General features: G+C 34.6%; 2 protein-coding genes across 5 annotated transcripts; both read left to right on the top strand.

The window, feature by feature from the left end:
* The first annotated feature begins 5,910 nt into the window (after positions 1-5,910).
* Positions 5,911-14,839, top strand: LOC105173527 (protein FAR1-RELATED SEQUENCE 12). Of its 4 annotated transcripts, none has more exons than XM_011095303.3 (4): positions 5,911-6,141; positions 6,882-7,426; positions 10,054-10,117; positions 14,322-14,464. In XM_011095303.3, exons 1-4 carry the CDS (start codon positions 6,042-6,044, stop codon positions 14,330-14,332), a joined length of 720 nt encoding a protein of 239 aa, XP_011093605.1. In that variant the 5' UTR covers positions 5,911-6,041; the 3' UTR covers positions 14,333-14,464. The 4 variants fall into 4 exon arrangements, with proteins under 4 accessions (XP_011093605.1, XP_088731964.1, XP_011093602.1 ...); XM_011095301.3 differs by lacking the exon at positions 10,054-10,117 and adding an exon at positions 6,229-6,306 and having other exon boundaries at positions 5,941-6,141; positions 14,322-14,839; XM_088875838.1 differs by lacking the exons at positions 10,054-10,117; positions 14,322-14,464 and adding an exon at positions 9,491-10,039 and having other exon boundaries at positions 5,912-6,141.
* A 565-nt stretch (positions 14,840-15,404) lies between these two features.
* Positions 15,405-18,171, top strand: LOC105173526 (uncharacterized). The gene is made up of 3 exons (XM_011095299.3): positions 15,405-15,650; positions 15,769-15,887; positions 17,875-18,171. The coding sequence occupies exons 1-3, from the start codon at positions 15,493-15,495 to the stop codon at positions 17,892-17,894; spliced, it is 297 nt and encodes a 98-aa protein (XP_011093601.1). The 5' UTR covers positions 15,405-15,492; the 3' UTR covers positions 17,895-18,171.
* The last annotated feature ends 386 nt before the right edge of the window (positions 18,172-18,557 follow it).

Genomic DNA, 18,557 nt, shown 5'->3' with positions numbered 1-18,557 from the left:
CTACTGTTCAGCCACGTCGGCTCAATCAGTTTCCATGCTTGCGTGGCGTGTGATGAACGGAGGAATACGGACGATACAATAGGGTCTAGAGCAGAGAAAATTTGTCGGAGTAAAAAAGGGGTTTTTCATGAGATTCTGTTTCGAGAAAAGAAATAAATAAAATAAAATAATAATATTATGGCGCTAAAGAGTCTGCGACGCCGTTGACTTGCTACGTAAAAGTTAAGTGGCCCAACGGGCGGACAAGATCTCTCACGGGTTATTAATTGCGGATGAGATTAATTCAAGTAGAAACGTGGGAAATTGCCGGGCTTAGTTTGCGATATCAACACGTCACTTTGAACTATTTCTTTTTTCTTTATAGAATTAGTAATTGTATTCTTTATTAAATTTAAATAATATATTGAATCAACCCATCAATATAATAAAAAGTATTAAATAAATTACTATAAAATAAAATAAATACACACATATAATGAAACTCGCATTCAAAATCTCAAACTTTTCATGGGGCCTTAGACTTGACTATTTCTTGTTTTATAAAAGTAGTAATTATATTATTATATTAATATTAAAATATGTAATTAAATAATAGATTGATTCGATCAATACATTAAATGCGTCCACCAATATGGTAGATACTCACTATCATACGCTGGTGGGTATATTAATAGATCTTCAACCGCAATACTATATTGTTCCACCTAATCATGAATCTTATCTCTGGTCAACATTGGTCTTGCAATCTTCCTCTCCTGCTAATTTTTAATGAAATATCTCTTGTTCCTTTGGCATGGATGGTCATGGGGGAGAAACTGTATATGACAATTAAAGTAGCACGGCATTATGTCTGTATGTCATTAATACAAACAGGTATAATACTCGTTGTACTCTATCCAAATACAATCTCAAAAATAGGTAGGTCATTCACAGTCCACATCAATACCGCACGCATTATGAATGCCCGGTTTGTGATGTGATCTTGCTTTCGCACCCCCACATGCCACAATTGTAGCAGCTCTCGATCAACGACTACGTGTACACATTTATCAAATATTTCGAATTCAACAAGCCAAGGATCACCAGAGTCAGGAACATGTATTCAAATTTTATACACATCCCCAGTGGGAGATTATACAGTGTTAAGATAATTGGCCAACATGAGTACGTTCTGTACATGAAGCCCTCCTCTATCTAATGATTAGTATGCCACGTCATGTGCCTGCAGTTGCTGGTGAAGCATACAACCTCTGAAATTAAAAAGTCAATGGTGAGTACCTCAACACGGCATACAAAGGTTTTTTATGCTAGGGGTTTTGGTCCCGATCTATTTGTAACTCGAGTCACTATAAAACTTGTAGTATACTAGCTTAGTGTCATCCTTCAGTACAACATGTAACTATTTTTACACGCATCAATCTTCTAGATTGGTAAATCCAATTCCCTTACCATCTTCTTTGTGTTGTATTAATAGAACAAAAAGGTGTGATAGCAGAGTTATAGGTCATTAGCCCACTAGAACACTTGATCGTAGACATATTGTGCTCAACCTTAATGTTCACCAACCTAGCAAACACCGACAACTGGGAGTCGCTACAATCGATGTACAACAGCTGGTCAACATGCACTCTAATGAAAAATCAGTTTGACAACCCTGACACATCATAGCCGTACGCTCCCCCGCCGTACACGAACTAGGATTGGCTTAACCAACATTAGTAGGACAAGAACTTGAACCCCTATCAGGCACACTCTCGATATGACAATAAGTATTTCGGTCCAACTGCATCATTAACCATCCTTTAGTCCCAATTCATCTGTCGGCAATCACCCCAGTGTATAGTAATCTCCTATACAGTTGAGGTTTGCTCGAGAACGGGGGCAGTCACTGAGTCATTGTACTCCTCACCCCTTTTTTTTTTTCACCATATAAAGTCTAATTATAATATTCATCTACAAACCCTTTCCTATATAAGTTGAACATAGCATCCATTGTTATGAACCTTACGTTCTTGTATTTCCAGCACTAACACCTAATCTTCTTGTCGTCCATATGTACCCATTTTATGAAAGTGTGAACACCATCCTCCAACTCCTGCATAATACCTACATTATTCAGCAGATTATTATCTTAATCCACCTCCTTAATTATCTTAACAGGATGACTACTACCTATATGTATACATATACTTAATGATTATCAATATTAAATATATAAATTTAAAATAATAATTAAACTACACTAAAGGAAATACGATTTCAATTGTTACTTAGTCAATCATGGTTTATCTCTCCCAAACTCAGTTCAGATATCAAAGGTATGTGATAATGGTAATATTTAAAATATACTAAAAAATAGAAGAAAGATAGAGAGAGTGTGGTGTGGTCTAATGATTTAAGAGAGTGAATACAATAAAATCAAAGCAACATATATATATATATAGATGAATTTGCGACGGACTTTGCGACACAATTTGCAACGAAAAAAATAATCGTTATGCCATTTGCGACAATTTTTTATAACAACTTTGCGACAGGCACATTAACCATTGTGGAAATAGCCATTCCATTTTGCGGCAATCTACTAAATTTGTGATGGAATAAGAAAGAAGCCGCAAAAATTTTAGCACCTTTCGACGGATGTTATAATGGTTTTGAGATGGAAAAAAAACTTGCATGAATACCCATACCAATTGCACTATTTCCATCGAAACTCCGTCGCAAAACTGTGACTAATAATCTTCTATCAAAAAACTCCATCAGATTAGTATGGATTGAAAAATTTTTGGGACTGTCCTTCCAGCTACAAAAGATGAGTCTTACTCAATGACAGTCTTTACGACGGCTTTTTGTCAATAAGTCGGTTCATTTTATCTCAAATCCAAGATGGCGTTATCCGTTAGGAAACTGTTACAATATCCGACGTAACCCAGAAGCAAAGCTAATGCACCACCTACCTTCTGCAACAACTAAGAGACACAAGACATCAACCAATGGCTGCAACATTTTCCTTTTATTACCAACATTGTTTTATCAAATCATCATTATATTTTCACTAAGGATCAGTAATGGACTGAACAAGATTAACTGTAGAACACAGTGGGTTGTTTGCATTGTGAAATGGGGGTTTGTCTAAAATTGTGTATCAGAGTAATGTCTTGTCCTTAGTTCACTATTACTACTCCCATTGTGTTTGTGATAGAATGTGATTCGCTAAACGAGTTAATGTCAGTGAATTTGATAAATTTTGATTAATGAAAAAATTTATTTGTTAGATACAAGTAAACTTTAGGGGCATTAGTTGTAATTCTCAAACCACATGAGATCTATGTGTAATTACACCAAATCTCAAGAGACGAGAGAGTAATTATCCCTAAATAAGAATAAAAATATATAAATCACTACGTTACACTAAAAAAATAAGAGAAAGAAAGACAGAAAAAATAGTTTATTAGTTAATGTAAAATTTAAAAAGTTGAATAAGTTAATTATCTTAACAGTTGAATAACATTTTTGCCTTTAAAAAAATTAGTGCAGTGGTAGTATTAACCGTCATTTAGGATTGTGGAGGGCCTTTTTTTTTTTTTATATTAATAGATAAATTAACCATTTAATGTTCTGTCTAATTTTTTGTAAAGCAAAAAATGTCCCTCAACTAAAAAGATAAATAATTTATTCAACTTTTTTAAATTTTACATTAACTGACAAATTAATTTTATTTTCTTTCTTTCTTTTGTTTTTAATGTAATACATAGGTTTATATATTTTATTTTTATATAATATAATTAAAAGTGCGAAAAATTATTTATTATATGCACGCAAGAATGACGTGCTACAATGGCTAGTCTCGTTATAATTAAAGAGCATTTTTTTGGTGTTTTCAACTTTCCTGATCTACTATTTTTATTTTTTTAAATTATTTCACAATTTATTTCTTTTATCTCTCGTATCAATTTCTATGTTTGTTTCTTCTTTCAATTTTGATTTTTTTATCTGCTACTTTTTCTTTATTTTATAAACTATTTTACCAATTTTTTAATTTTCTCTCATTCAACCTCCGTATTTGTTTATTCTCTTTGAGCGTGTTTGGCTGTGAAAAATGAGAGCATAAAAAAAGTAAAAGTAAAAATAAATGCATAAAATATAATTTTGTATTTGGTTAGGGGAGAAATACGGAGGTAAAGTAAAACTTGATGTATATGAAATTGCTCTGGAGCCTAATTTTGTTTTCGTCCAAAATTGGGTGAAAAAGTGAAAGTATAAGACCCAAAAGACCAAAAAAAAAAAAAAAGTACATTTTTTATTTTTATTTAAGTTATTACCCATATATATCTATATATATAATTTTCATCCAATGTTGTTTTTGGTATCAACAAAGGCATGATGTTTGAACTCGATTTTGTTAGTAATTTTTATTTTATTTAAACTAACAGTTTAAAATAAATGAATAATACTCATTTTGATGAATATTTTTATTAATAAAAAATACTCTTACTCTTTTTGATAAAATATTTTTATTAATAAGTTTTTAAACTTTTGATATATTAAAATTATATTAGTATAATATTAATTTATTTATTTTCTAATACAAAATGAAGAGAAGGGTTATTCAATAAAATTATAAAAATAATTTTTTTCTTTTTAATTTATTTTTCTCGTACCAAACAAGGGGAAGTATTTTAGATTTACTCTTCTTTTAATTATATCAAACAACTTGAAGGAAAGCTATTATTCTTTCGCTCCTTCTTCCCTTCCACTTTTCTTTTTCCTCTCACTTGAACCAAACGAACCCTTAATATTAATTTCCTTCATCAATTGTATAATTAATTATTTTAATTGAAAAAATGCCGCTACCCTTTTGCATTCACGGTTTGGTAATTAATTATAGAAATGTATATTGTAGCTAAATTTCGAAATTTACCTCATTTTTAATAGTGATTAAAGAAATTAGAAAATTCTTTAATAGACATAACTAGTAATTAGATGAGAAATAATTATAATAGAATTAAAGTTACAAAACAGTAGGTTTTATCAAAACGAAATTTTAATAAAATTTAACTAAAAAAATAATTATTTAAAAAAAGAGGGCAAACGTTATAAGAAATTGTATTTGCACGGGAAATATATACTATGTTTGGTTTCATATTTTGGCATTTTGCGAGACAAAATAAGACACACCTAATGTTTATTTTTGTGTTTTTTACACATTATCTGTGCGTTTTTTAATTTTTCAATTTTTTATATATAATATATATACACTTATATACATATAATATAAAAGAGATATGATTTGACAATGAACAATGCTTTCTGTCTCTTAAAAATACAATATTAAATATTCAATATTTATATATATACATATTTATATATAAAAATATATATAAAGGAGATATGATTTGGCAATATATATTAATTTTTATTTCCCAAATCCCAACATCGAACCTTTATCACTTATTTTAAAATATTTTAAATTATCTCAGAACACAAATCCAAACATACCATTTATCTCCAACACACACTTACTTATCTCTATTTTTATCTCTTTATTTTTAAAATATCAAAATAAAACACTGAAAACACAAATCTAAACACTATTACGGCCGTTATCCACTAAATCATATGCCCAAACGGGAACTCAATAACTTCTAAATTAAATGAGGGGTAAAATTAGAAATTTATGTAATTTTTTTATGTTAGCGTCATCATTTTTCGTCCAAATCCTTACAATATGGATTAAGATGTAAATAATAAACTTTTTAAGGGAGTATAAGTGTAATTTCAAAAAATTTTAGGAGAAATTATAATTTCATATTTTTAATGAGAGTATAAATGTAATTAACTGAGTGTGTGTGTCTATATATGTATATTTATGTGTGCATATTACCTGGATTCACCTTAAAACGGACGCATTCTCTTACTAAAATGGCAAAATAGTCCTCGAGAGGATCCTTCAATCAGAAAAAATAAATAAAATGAAATAAAGTTCCTGATTTAGAGATGATTAGGTAGACCCGGTCTACAACGCCCACCACTTGCAGATCATGCACCCAAAATTACTGAATTCCACCGCCGGCTCCGCCGCCGCGACCTCCTCCTCCTCCACCGCCTCCGTGGGAAACCAAAATCCTGTTCCCATTGCAGGTTACTCTCTCTCTCTCTCTCTCTCTCAGTCCTATTTGTGTGTCTCCGTGTTTTGTTTATTCATTGAATTGATGCCCGAATAAGTAGATAGAGATGCTGAATCGGCCAGAAACAATTGGTTCTTCGGATTATGACGGTGTTTTGAAATTGTTGGTGCCGCTTAAGGTTTGATTCTATGCTTCCTATTTTTCTTTTTGTTGGTGCGTGCCGCAGTGTTATTTAGTTTGTAGTTGCCACACAATTTGTTATATTAGTAATGTCAAAATTTGTGGACATGTAAGGCGTTTTTAATGCTAGAGGCAGCATCCATTGATGAATGCCAAGATAAATTCAGATTCTGCATTGATTTTATCAATTATGATGAGAGTGCATTTCGTAAGCTGATTGCATTTTAGTTTGCATGAAATATATCATGCAAGAAACAAGAGGGGCAAAAGAACTTACTTCATGACAATTATCTTTCTTAACCAAAAACTAAAGAGAACCTACTTCATTTTAGTTACGAAATACGAGACATTACTTTACCTGTGTTATTATCTGGGTTTGCAGTTATAATCCAATTGCACTATTTTTTATTTATTAATCCTGGAATATGAATGTTTTCACTGAGCAGCCTGTGATTGTACTGTAATTGGCATGAGAAGTATGTAGTTTTTGCCAATGTTGTACTTTTGATGACAGCATTCTTTTACTTATGGAAAGGTTGATTTATTGATACTTGGATTTGTTGAACTTCGCAGAGATGGAAAATCCTGGATTTGACCTGGAACAGCGTGAAGCGGTTTCTGGAGATAGTGACGAAGAAGGGGTTGTGCGTCTTCGTTCTGGGGGAGAAGTGGTTGATGTGAATGAGGGGCAAGATGATGCTCATATTCTTGAGTTAGAAAAGAAATTATTAGAGCAAGTTGTGTATAGTGAGGAAGAAGCATACATGTTGTACTGTGATTATGCACAAGCCATGGGTTTCAATGTCCGAAGGGGAAAACAATACTACTTCATGGGAACCAAAAGGGTAAGGTCAAAAACTTACTGCTGCTCGAAGGAAGGGGTCAAGGATGATAAAGCAGATACCAACGCTGTTGGTTACAAAAAGCCCGAAACAAGAACAGGATGCAGAGCAATGATATCTTTTGCATGCGACGATAGTGGTCAATGGAAGGTCTCGAGATTTGTAAAGGAACACAATCATGAAATGGCCCCACCATATGCAAAGCCCTTAGTGAAGTCGGGCCAAGCGATTTTAGCTGCAAATGTTTATGGAAGTGGCGGTGCTCTAGAGTCACTGGTGAGTATTGCTTCTTCGTACTCATAGTTTTGTGCTCAATAATATACTTTTCATTTTATGAAGTATGCTGTTGCCTTAGCACATTAGTTGGAGGCCTTGTAACCGCATCACTTGGAACTTACCAAATATACATGAAATACTGCGTGATTATTTCCATGGTGACATATACAAGATTTTGCTAAAAATCATGCAATAATTGTGCAGAGAGATTTCACAGGGACTGCATCATATGATAAATTGTTCTAAGGAAAATTAAGTCAGTAAATAAGATGTGAGGCTGGTGCTTTGGATACCTTGACTTAGTTAAAACCCTTGTTACAGTTGGAGATGGCTGATCATTTGCTGGTGCTTTAAATGGGCGTAACCTTATTTTGTTAAAACCCTCATTATAGTTAGAAATGGCTTCTGGTATTTTCTTAGGATAGTTAATTTGATATTCCTGAGATTGGAATGAAATCTTTTACATTTAACTGGAGGCCTACTTCCCTCTTTTCTATTTGTGAAGGTTGTATTTAGCTGCTACATTTATTCCTTTGAGTATATCAGTATGTATCGCTAATAGAAATGTTGTCTCTTGACTTTTCCATGATAAAAAACCTGTACTGCTAATCAAACTGAGTTTTTCCCCAAGTATTGCTATGAGATATAGAAAATTGAAAAGAAATGATTTGTGGTGTCATGGAAGAAGGATCACGGTCATGTTCTGAGGATAAAGTTAGCTCATCTGCATAAATGACGTAGCATCGTTACTGGAAATTATTTTTGATGTGGTTGTTGCTGGGTTTGATTTGAGTTATACTAGCCAGATAAACAAGGAAGCTTCCATTTTAACAGTAATAAGTTGAATCTTGGTAATTATGCAACAAGCTCAATGTGCTATACAAACAAGGAACAATCAGAATGTCAGCAACAGAAGTCAATATGTCTACCCATCTTCCTGTATAGAGAAAAAAAGGGCATTAAGAAGCTTCTTTTCTAGTGTCTGAGATTGAGTAGGTCTCTATTCCTTTAGAAGCACAGTGCTTCTTTTCTAGATAAACTGCATATGCATATAGGGGCTATTCTTCCATATTTTACCACCTCTCTTTGTAAATAAAAAGTTCCACCTTGTACTACTTAATCTAAGCGGCAGAAGGATTTGTTAATTCTTGCATTAGATCACTTCTGGGTCTGGTGGATGGAGTCAAATGCCAGAACTTTTTTGTTTGCAGAAAGTAGTACTTTTATGAAAATTCTGTTTCTTAGATGAGCTACACATGAATAGGCAGCAAAAGTTAGGTTACAACATTTAACATATTAAAGAATAGAGAAAAGTTTGATGACGTCTATATGGTGAAAGAGGTGAGTTCAGAAGCTGTGGAGGGGGTTAGTTACGGGTGTTGAACTGTAACTTCCAATAAATTGGACTGTTTGGTTTGCTGATGCTACAGGGAGGACCTTTAGCCGTCCAACGGATTCTATGGTTCTGCAATAGTAGCTTCCTGGAAATTGGATTGCTTTTTGTCCTAGTATTATACACTTAGTATGCATTGTTAGTGTATTGCTTTATGATTAAGTAATAAATTTTGAAGCTGGAATTTAAACAAAAATGAACTCTAAATCAAAGAGAAGAATAAGAAAGAAAAGAATGTCAAGTCAGAGAACATAAACCAATAATCGTCTCATGAGTGAGATTATACAGCAATCATGATAAAATTCTCCAGATAATGAAGTCCAATGAATTTTGTGATGCTGTTATTTAAATATAATCCCTCAATATTTATGGATCATGCGTGGTGAATAACTAAGAACCATATCAAAACATAAGTGGAGAGCTAACGGTGGAAATAAGATGAAAAGCAATGATGAGAAGGTTTGAGGATAGAGATGCTTGCAAGCAGTCAAAATGTGGTAGAAAGCTTCAGTACTTTATTGCATTTATGTCCTCCAATGGTTTCCACTTGGACCCTACAGCATCTGCTGACTTTACTTCAGAGTTCTTGAGTTCTATACAGAAGAGAGTTATCTTCTTTCAATTCTAAGACTTGCCTTGAGTCATTGACATTTTATTCTGCTAGAGTGCAGAACCGGTGTTTCACCTGGTAACATTACCCTATGAAGGATTTAACCCCAAGGATCAAATCCGGGATTTTTCCGTACAAACTCGAGATTTGCCTGAGGAGCTTGCTGGGTACTAGACTACCCACTAGAGTAGCAGTTGAAGGCTCAATGTTTCCCTTAAAATGTCACTTCTTAAGATTGGCATAGCAAGCCTCTTAAAATTGACCTCCAGAAACTCTGATTGACAAACAGGGTCAGGAATCTTCTTGAATTCTATCTTTTTCTTGACAAGTGGAACATGAGACACTCAGTGGCCAGTGATCCCGCAGGTAAAGCCAACTCGCAAGGGAAACTGCCTATGTTTAGAGGATTGTGTGAGGTGTCTTTGGCTGGGGGTTTTAATATTCTTCTTTAAGGTGGTGAAGTTCTGCCCAAAGGATTGCAACCCACAAATGTATTTGATCTCCCAGTTCAAATGATTCTGTTGCCCTTTGTCTGGGAAACACTAAATCCTGTGCTAAGCTTTATACTGGTTATCCTTCATTATTTTACTCTTCTTGTTTCTTGCTCAATGGCTACAATCTCAGTTGTGGAATCTGGAAACAAGGGCCTATGGAAAACCGGGTGGGAGCATACCACAGCGGAACTCAAGTACGGTTATCTTTGACATTGTACAAAACTTTGCGTTATACCATTATTCAGTTGGATATAAACATCTATACTAGTTCTTGTTTTTTTATTGATCAACACCTTAAATAGTGTTCCAGAAGTGAATCACCCTCTTTGTATGGACATCAATCACATTAGTGGTTATAAGCTGAACTCATATGCAGCCAACACCCAGGAAGCTGAGCAATTCTCTCCAAAGTTTGCTTGTAAAGGATACATCCTGTCAGTCCCTTGCTGACAAAAGGTCCATATAATTTAAATGGTTAACCATGAAGAGTCTACCTTTAGCTTTAGTAGTGCAAGTGTTATGCCTTGTGCCCATATCGTGGGTAGCCACAAGTGCAATTCTTGCATAATTGGGTCCTCTAGCACCTCCTTCGCTTTTATTCTCATTTTGGGAAAATGATTGACCCATATTGCTAGAGAGTTCTATTTTCCCTCTGACAAATCATTCCAAATTTCCCCCAACATCTAATGTGGCATCCCTACCTTGGGTGAGCTGTGACACTATGTTGCCATGCTGCTGGTCCACGTGATCAGGACCCACAAGCAGAACCTAGCACAATGGACTGCGCTTTACAACTATTTTGCTGTTGTCCATTTTTTAAAATGATTAATCGAAGTTGCTAGCAGAGTCCATTTTCACACAGTCATCTCAAGTTCCACCCACAACCAAGTAGACGTACTTAGTAAATCCATCTATCACTTTCCTAGTTATTGTTTGCCATCCTTGCATGAGGACCGCCCCTGATCCCTAGAGAACTAGCATTTGTCTCAATAATGAATGACTCAACGAAGTTTGGGCAGGTTACCACTGCAGGGGTGGTACGGCTTGCTTCAGTCCTTTGAAGCCACAGCTTGTTTTTGCCACCATTTTGCTTGCTGTCTTAATAAAGTCTCCACTCCGTTGCTCTAACAAACTCTCATTATCAGAAGATCTCCGAACGTGTGAATTGGTATGGGAAGATATATTTAGACAGGAATAACATGAGTATAGAAATGGAATAAAGGTAAGAAAATAGTCTGAGAATAGCATATCCCAGGCTTGGTGTGCCTAAGATTGAGAAAGAAATTGAACCATTACTTAATTGATTTTCTCATGCTTGCTGGATGGTACTAAGAGTATAAATGAAATTGGAGAGATGACCAACCCTTTACGTAAAAATTAGTTAAAGAACATTAAATTAGAAGTTGCACCTAGTACTAATGTGTATTAATTTTAGCTTGTTAGAATAACAAATAATATATATATATATATATGTATCAACGTAATGTGTATAATTTTTTTCTTTTTTCTCATTCAATATGTAACATGAATATGCCTGGCAATAGATGTGCAATTGTATGTGGGCCTGCATCAATGTATAATGAAATGTTATTTATTTTTATTATTTTGTATAAGAATTACAATTCATATCAATAATAAATAGATGTTAATATACTATATCTGGCTTGCTCCTATACAACAATCTCACTTTAACTTAAGGGCTCAAGTCTGGGGAAGAAAAACTTTAAATACGTAAGTACAATTTTAGTAAGGCCAATGGTATAGTGCCAAGTATAGTAAAATATCTATACCAGAAAAGGTATCTGATCGAATGACTTATAAAATCACTAACTTGCTTATAGAGATGATAACAAATTAAGTTGTGAAAGACCAGAAATTAAGACTATGGTGATCAGATTAGTCAATAACCATCCTATAATTCTCGATCGATTGTTTCCTACGTTATCCTAGAGAAGGTCTCTGCAATATTCATGAATTGGCCATGTGTGGGTGCATGGCAACACAATTGAGAGCCTCAAACAGCCTCCGCTCTGTCCTTGACTGACACTTGATTGGATGGGACAATGAAGCCTTACTATTGGCTTTCTATCTGTTCAGACGTCATGAACAGTCTATAGCCAAGTGAACTGTTGAGACATTTTAGTATGAAGAATTAGTTAGCCATAAGATAATCAGATCACTTGTCAAGAATTTTTGCCTTTGAACAATTTTTTGTTGTCATGAACTACTTATTTAATTTCGTTGAAATCTTACTTCAGCTTGTAATAGATAATTCAATCACTTTCGGGAACCTAGTCGTTCTATTGAGTCATTGAGCAAACAGTTAACATTCAATCATTTTGGGAAAAAATTAAATTCCTATTTGTTTCTAATAAACTAGTTATTCTACTCCATCAAAATAATTACTATCTACTTCAAACTTATGTAGCAAGTTTCGAAGAAGAACCTATTACTTCTCCAGTGTTGCAAATACTGATATAGTTATGAACAAAACTAATTTTGCTGATCGTTTGCTAGGTCCTGATTTGGAGGTTGGTAGTCCCAAAAGGACCACTTGTTTACAAACACGTAGTTCCTATTATTTTCCCAATGTAATTGAAAATTTATCCTGGGGTGCATTTTGAATTGATGGATCTAGGTCTTGTGAATTTAAAATCTATAGATGCTAACTTGTTTGGCACATAAAATATATCAAAGGATTTAAATCCTTCACTGAATCCATTAGATTTGAAACCTATTTATGATTTATTTGAAATTCATCCAATACATATTCATTTTTAAATCTTTTTGTAATGCTCCAAAATCATTAACCAAATGAATTTAAAGTCTTTACACAAATTCATTGTAAAGCCCAATAAGAGATATCAAATACGTGGATTTGAAATCCAGTCATTTAAAATCCTTAGTCAAATCCAATCCACCATTCTTAAACCTAGATGGTTAAGTAGAATATCATACTTACCTAATTGGTTCACCACCAACATGCATTCCCTAGGTCTTCCGTTTTTTCTTTTCTTTTACTTTCTTTTCATCTTCGATTTTCCCTTCTCTTTCCCTCACTAGAACTTCCTACTATTCAAGTTCATTTTATGGAAGAGTGTGTATGAACTTTCTTCATCTTCCTTAGTCATCAGTGTGTAGAATCATCTTTGGTTGGACCTGTGCCCTGGGTAGAAGTCATGCCACAATTGCAACACTAACATCATCATGTCTGCAATACTGCAGCAGTGAGCAATTTCCCTGGTGAAAGTGACTCAATAAAGTGGTTTGCTGTTGAATATGCATTAGGGGCGAACTGCATTTGGTTGTAATAGTAGAGAGCTGGTGTACGACATGTATATATGATGGTTTGTGTTGCAGGGTCTATTATTAATAGCAGTTGTCTCAAATGCCTTGTTGAAATTTAATACATATTCTTTCATAATTTTTCTAAATTTGCTGATGAAATTTGCAAGTAAAATAGCTGTATGTGAAGTCCTTACTCCTTAGAGTAAAAAGGTCCTTACACCTCAAACTTTTCTCCAGATAATTTGTTGACGAACATAACTTCTGCAGATATTGCATTAACTTCTTTTGGATTGTTCAGTACTTTCTTTTGTTGGAATGGTCCTCGTTATTGTTGAGGTCTATGAATGTATAGTTGCTTTTTGCCTAGAAAAATAGGATTAGTCATCTCTGTTGACATGCTAACTTTTGTAGCTATGTAGGTTCTGTCCAATGAAGTTTCTGCTTGCATAACATGATGCTTTTGCCTCTTTGCTGCTTCTGCTTGCCTCTCCTGTATTCTTTCCACAGTTAGGAAATCTTTAAATGCTAGTTTTTTGCCATTCATTTTATGGATTGATTCCCAACTGCAGATAATAGCCTTATGAACTTCTGTGTTTTGGTTTTTCTCATAGCTTAAGAGTAAAGTCATTTTGTTTGGGTTGTGTGCCAATTGTATGTCTTTCTCTATCTTCTTTGTCTTTGAAACTACCTGATCCTGTATGCCTTGTGTTAAAAAATTTTGTAATGTCGCAAGATATAACCAAGATATTTCCTCGGCATTGTTATTTTTGAATTCATTTTTGTCTGTCTTTAAAGTGCGGATTCCTCATTTGTTCTGGAACTGAAAGAATGTCGATTCATTATCTATATAACCAACCAAACTTAATTCTGATGGAACTTGTTCGATGATGATAAAACAACGCCCTTTGTGTGTGTTCACTTAGCTTATAATTTCTTGCATGTGGATCTGGAACTGATATTTGAATATTTCGTTGTTGTTTCAAGTTTACCACCTCGAGTGATTGTGGGAGGAGGCTGGTTCAAGTCATATAATATACTCTGATGTTTCTTTCATCTTCTCTTTCATTTTCCTTGAAAAACCACTTTCTTAATTGTGTTATGTTTATGCAGAGCGAACATGAAAAAATTAGGGAACTCTCCTTACAATTAGCAATTGCAAAAAATCGAGCCGAAACTTTTGAAAGGCAAGCTGCTACCTACAAAAGGCAACTGCATATGATTGTTGGGCATATCGAAGAGCATAATCAGTCCTTGGCAAAGAAGCTTCAAAAAGCTTTACACAATGTCAAGGAGTTGGAATCCAAAGATCGACTGAAGTCGTAGAGTAGAGTTTCCTTTTCTTCAGAAAAGTCAGGATCCCGGCTCAATGACATACGTTTTTCAAACATTGTTTCCAGATAGTTTGCGTGTAGTGAAGCTAACCCTAGAAAGGGCTATCGATGTGGAAGCTGTGGATGTAGCACGCAAAGGCCACCACAGCCTCTCAGTCTGTATTATTTGTACAGATGTGCACATTATAGTAACATTAGTAGCTGAATTTGTTGCTGATGCAATTTCATTACTTCTCTGTAGGCCTTGATGAAATTGATTCTGAAATTCAGAATTGTAGTTGATCCTCATTTGGTTTATGTTTTCTGGCAAGAACAATAAATGTTCCTGCTCTCAACAGGATTAGGACAACTACGGTGAGAAGCTGAAGAAAGGAAACAATTGAGCCTCATCTCCCCTTATAACCCCTAATTGCTAATGCTGCAAATCACACACTCATTTCTATGATGATTCTTTCTCATTTTTAAACTACTCCAAGTTAATTTGCAATTTGCAATGTTACCCAAAACATTTATCATTAAGGATTTGAAATTTCTGTATTTAAATTCATCACTTTCAAATGCAATGTATTATAAAAGAGTAAATTATATTCATATTCTTTTATGTTTGCTATAATTATAAATAAATTTATATGAAATTAAAAACTACATTTTTTTTTTGAAAACCATTCTTGTCATTGCTTACATTGATAAGAAGCCAATCAGTCAACTCATTTTTTTGGGCACCATTACATTTATTTAAAAACCAGATAAGCTTTTCTTACAATTTAGATGGATTTAAGTAAATTGATGAGAGACAAAATCAAAGGGTTCACGCGAATTACCCCAATTCTTTTCCAATTTACCACACGACGTGCTAAAACGGTGTCGTTATTGGTTCCTCTGCCATTCGTAAAACCCTCTCCCATTTCTCCACAGTTAGTAGCCTCTTTCCCACTTTTGCTGCAGCAGCTATGGCGTCTTCAAGAATTGTCGCCAGATTATCATCTCGGTTACAACCTTTTGCTCTCAAGCTCAACTCCCAGAATACTTCGGTCTTGTCCAACAACTCTTCTCTGCTGAAATCTGCCTCCCAGTCCGCCGTTAATAGACGCTTGTCTCTCATCTCACGGTAAGAAATGGAATTTTTTCCCCTAATTAGTGCGCTATGCGCCAACATTGTGCGAGAACTTTATTTTAGTATAGTTGATGTAATTATCTGATTTTGCTGTGTTGGGCTGGATTGTTAGGTTACCGGTGGAGTTGAGTAGCTTGGAGACGATGATGCCGTTGCACAGCGCAATTGCCTCTGCGCGATTGCAGTCAAGCTTGTCTTTAGAGTCGCAGGCATGGGGTTTAGTTCCTCAAGGTGTGTATGTCTTCATTGCTTTTAGTTGAATTTATGCACCTCTATTTGTGGTGGTCGCTAATATCCTGATTATTGTGATTAATGTGTTGTGATTTCGAACTTAATGTGAGAGTAGTTTATGCTTTCTTCTGGGCTGCGAGGTGCTGATTTCTTTACCCTGGTAATTGGTGGTTATTCGTCTCGGAAGTGTAACTAATTACTTTAATTGTTTTACCGTCACAACATAATAGACTGAAGATTGAATTCATGATGAATGTTTCTACATGAAATTAATTACTTGAAATGTTCTGACACCATCACAACATAGAATAGACTGAGAGGTGAATTCATGATGGCTTATGGAACAATGATTATTGCTTCATTGTATACTTTTCACTACCATTTTCTGTTTCTTGGGTTACTATTATAGTTGAGTTTGGAACTACATGACATTTTAAATCAACTGGGGGATGTTCCAATCCTAATTTCGTGCAATTTGAGCATCATCTTATATTAGTATGTAAATGATAAGTTGATTTACTTGGCACCTAATTGGCAATCGAAACTGCTTCCTTATCTCTCAGTTGTCTTGGAGCCACAGATTGTGTTAGTAATGTAGCTGCAGATTCTGCAACCTGTACAAAGAATTCCTAAAGTATAGTCAATATCATCTATGGTGACATTGTGTGTATATTCTTAACGTAAACATTATCCCTTGATTACAAAACCTTGCTTTGGGCTTTAAAATGTTACTGCACTTTGTGTTATTTTCTGTTGGAGGACAAGAATCCTATTTTTCCTTTTTCATTCTAATAGATGCTCATTTAACATTATAGTGAGTGGCAAATAATCCTCATAAAACTTAGGCAGTAGATAAGGTATAGTTTCAGAAGCCAGCAACTTTAACTTGGAAAGAGGACCGGGGACTCCCCTTATGACATTCCAAATCCAAACTCTTTGTTCTTAGATAATATAGTATAAGGAGTCAAGTTAACAATTGCTAATGGAAGTATAACCATTAACCATCCTTACTATAGTTGAAGACTGACCTTGGACTTGGCATCTCTCTCTCTCTCTCTCTCACATGGATGAGCAGCAAAACAAATAATACCAGCGGATTATATCCTAGTTTAATACCTTGAACAATCTAATTGAAATTTTACTGAAGGCTTAAGCTAGAGTAAGACTCTACAATTGTGTAATCTCTACCTCTTTTGATATATCCTGAATTCTAACAAATTTGATGAAGCTGTGGTCAGTCATATAAAAATCATGCCTATCGCTTCTACTTTTATGCCCGGTTTTGTAAGATGTTGGTGATTGCAAGTTGTCATGCATAGTCATAACTGTGAGTGACTGATTGAGGCAGTTTACCACAATGAAAAGGTTTTATAATTGTGAGGTTGTTAAAGAAACACAAAACAAAATGCCTCAACAAAATAAGATCATCTCTTAACCCTTTCAACAGCATTATCAAACAATAATATTAAGCTTTTGGTCAGAAAACCAAAAAGAGACGATTTATATTTGTCTCTTCTCCTTTCTTTTGGAAGTTGTTGACATTAAGCGTGAGTTGGGCTGTCGAACCTTTTAAAAGGATGAAAATGCCTTTGAAAGGAAGGTGATGGTAGTTAGCATTCTTTTACTACTCTTACGAACTGTTACTCGTGATGGTAATGCCTATTACACTTATGTGCTTATGAAATGACTGTTTACTTACACTGCCAGAATAGAAGTTCTTTAATAATTTCGTAGTACTGGAAGAAAATAAATCAAGTAATTGGAAGCTTCTAGTCTATGTCAAATTCTTTCTATTTCTCGTTAAAGTATGCTCTTAGACAGAAAAAAGTCAATGACTCTCTCTCTCCCATTGTTGGGAATTTCACTGTTACAGTCAACTTGACACTAGCATGTATGACCTGGTGGATTTATGATGTTCTAGCTTTTCAAGAATTACTTTGTACTATGGGCCTTGGTGTTAATGCATTCTTTCCCTGAATTTTCACAGGTATCTCAATGCCTTTATAGTTCTAAGCAAGACTTTGCTGGGGCAAGTGTTTATCTCTGATCAGTAGTGATGTAGATCACAGCTTTACTCTTTTCTTATGCCTTCAGAAACAAAAATGATCTTGGTCAATCGCAATAACATCAACTACAAAGAGGGTCTATTTTATTCCTTTGGTTGCAACTCTTGCTTTTCATTAGATGCTGTTGTTTTGTATGCTTCTCCACGAGGTGAAATTGTCGGTACTGTAAAGGTTGATAGGCAATTTTCGACTAGCTATAGCAGAGAAATTTGGGAGCATTGCCATTATTGTTCTAAAATGCTTATGCTGCTTTGGTATTATTCATGTCTATCAACAACATGACTTGTAGTGTTTTAGAAATCAGTTAGCTCGACCTGCATAGGGAGTTCCTTTTGATGCATCTGTCATCAAGGATCAACCGAAAAGAACGCCCAACACTCATTCTGAGCACCCTTATATTGGTTGTGAGTGAACTGCTTTGTTTTGCATCCTGCAATACACTGCTTTAGTCCTCGATCCATTAGGAGCTACTTCTCCTAATGACGCTGCCACACCTTTAGACCACCCCAAGATAGGTAGGGCAATTAGTTAATTCATTCTTGGTTCTTGATAATATTTTATATTTTTTATATACCATTGATATATATATAAGAACTTGACATAG

This window comes from Sesamum indicum, linkage group LG11, assembly GCF_026168435.1.
Source record: "Sesamum indicum cultivar Baizhima isolate 11 linkage group LG11, ASM2616843v1, whole genome shotgun sequence".
NCBI lineage: Eukaryota > Viridiplantae > Streptophyta > Magnoliopsida > Lamiales > Pedaliaceae > Sesamum > Sesamum indicum.
The sequence above is the reverse complement of the archived record's forward strand: the minus strand, read 5'-3'. Positions and strand labels throughout refer to the sequence as shown.

Coding starts and splice junctions, on each gene's coding strand:
- LOC105173527 (XM_011095300.3), top strand. CDS start 6,042: ATGCACCCAAAATTACTGAATTCCACCGCCGGCTCCGCCGCCGCGACC. Junction 6,142..6,881: donor AAATCCTGTTCCCATTGCAG/GTTACTCTCTCT, acceptor TGAACTTCGCAG/AGATGGAAAATCCTGGATTT. Junction 7,427..14,321: donor GCGGTGCTCTAGAGTCACTG/GTGAGTATTGCT, acceptor ATGTTTATGCAG/AGCGAACATGAAAAAATTAG.
- LOC105173526 (XM_011095299.3), top strand. CDS start 15,493: ATGGCGTCTTCAAGAATTGTCGCCAGATTATCATCTCGGTTACAACCT. Junction 15,651..15,768: donor CGCTTGTCTCTCATCTCACG/GTAAGAAATGGA, acceptor CTGGATTGTTAG/GTTACCGGTGGAGTTGAGTA. Junction 15,888..17,874: donor ATGGGGTTTAGTTCCTCAAG/GTGTGTATGTCT, acceptor GAATTTTCACAG/GTATCTCAATGCCTTTATAG.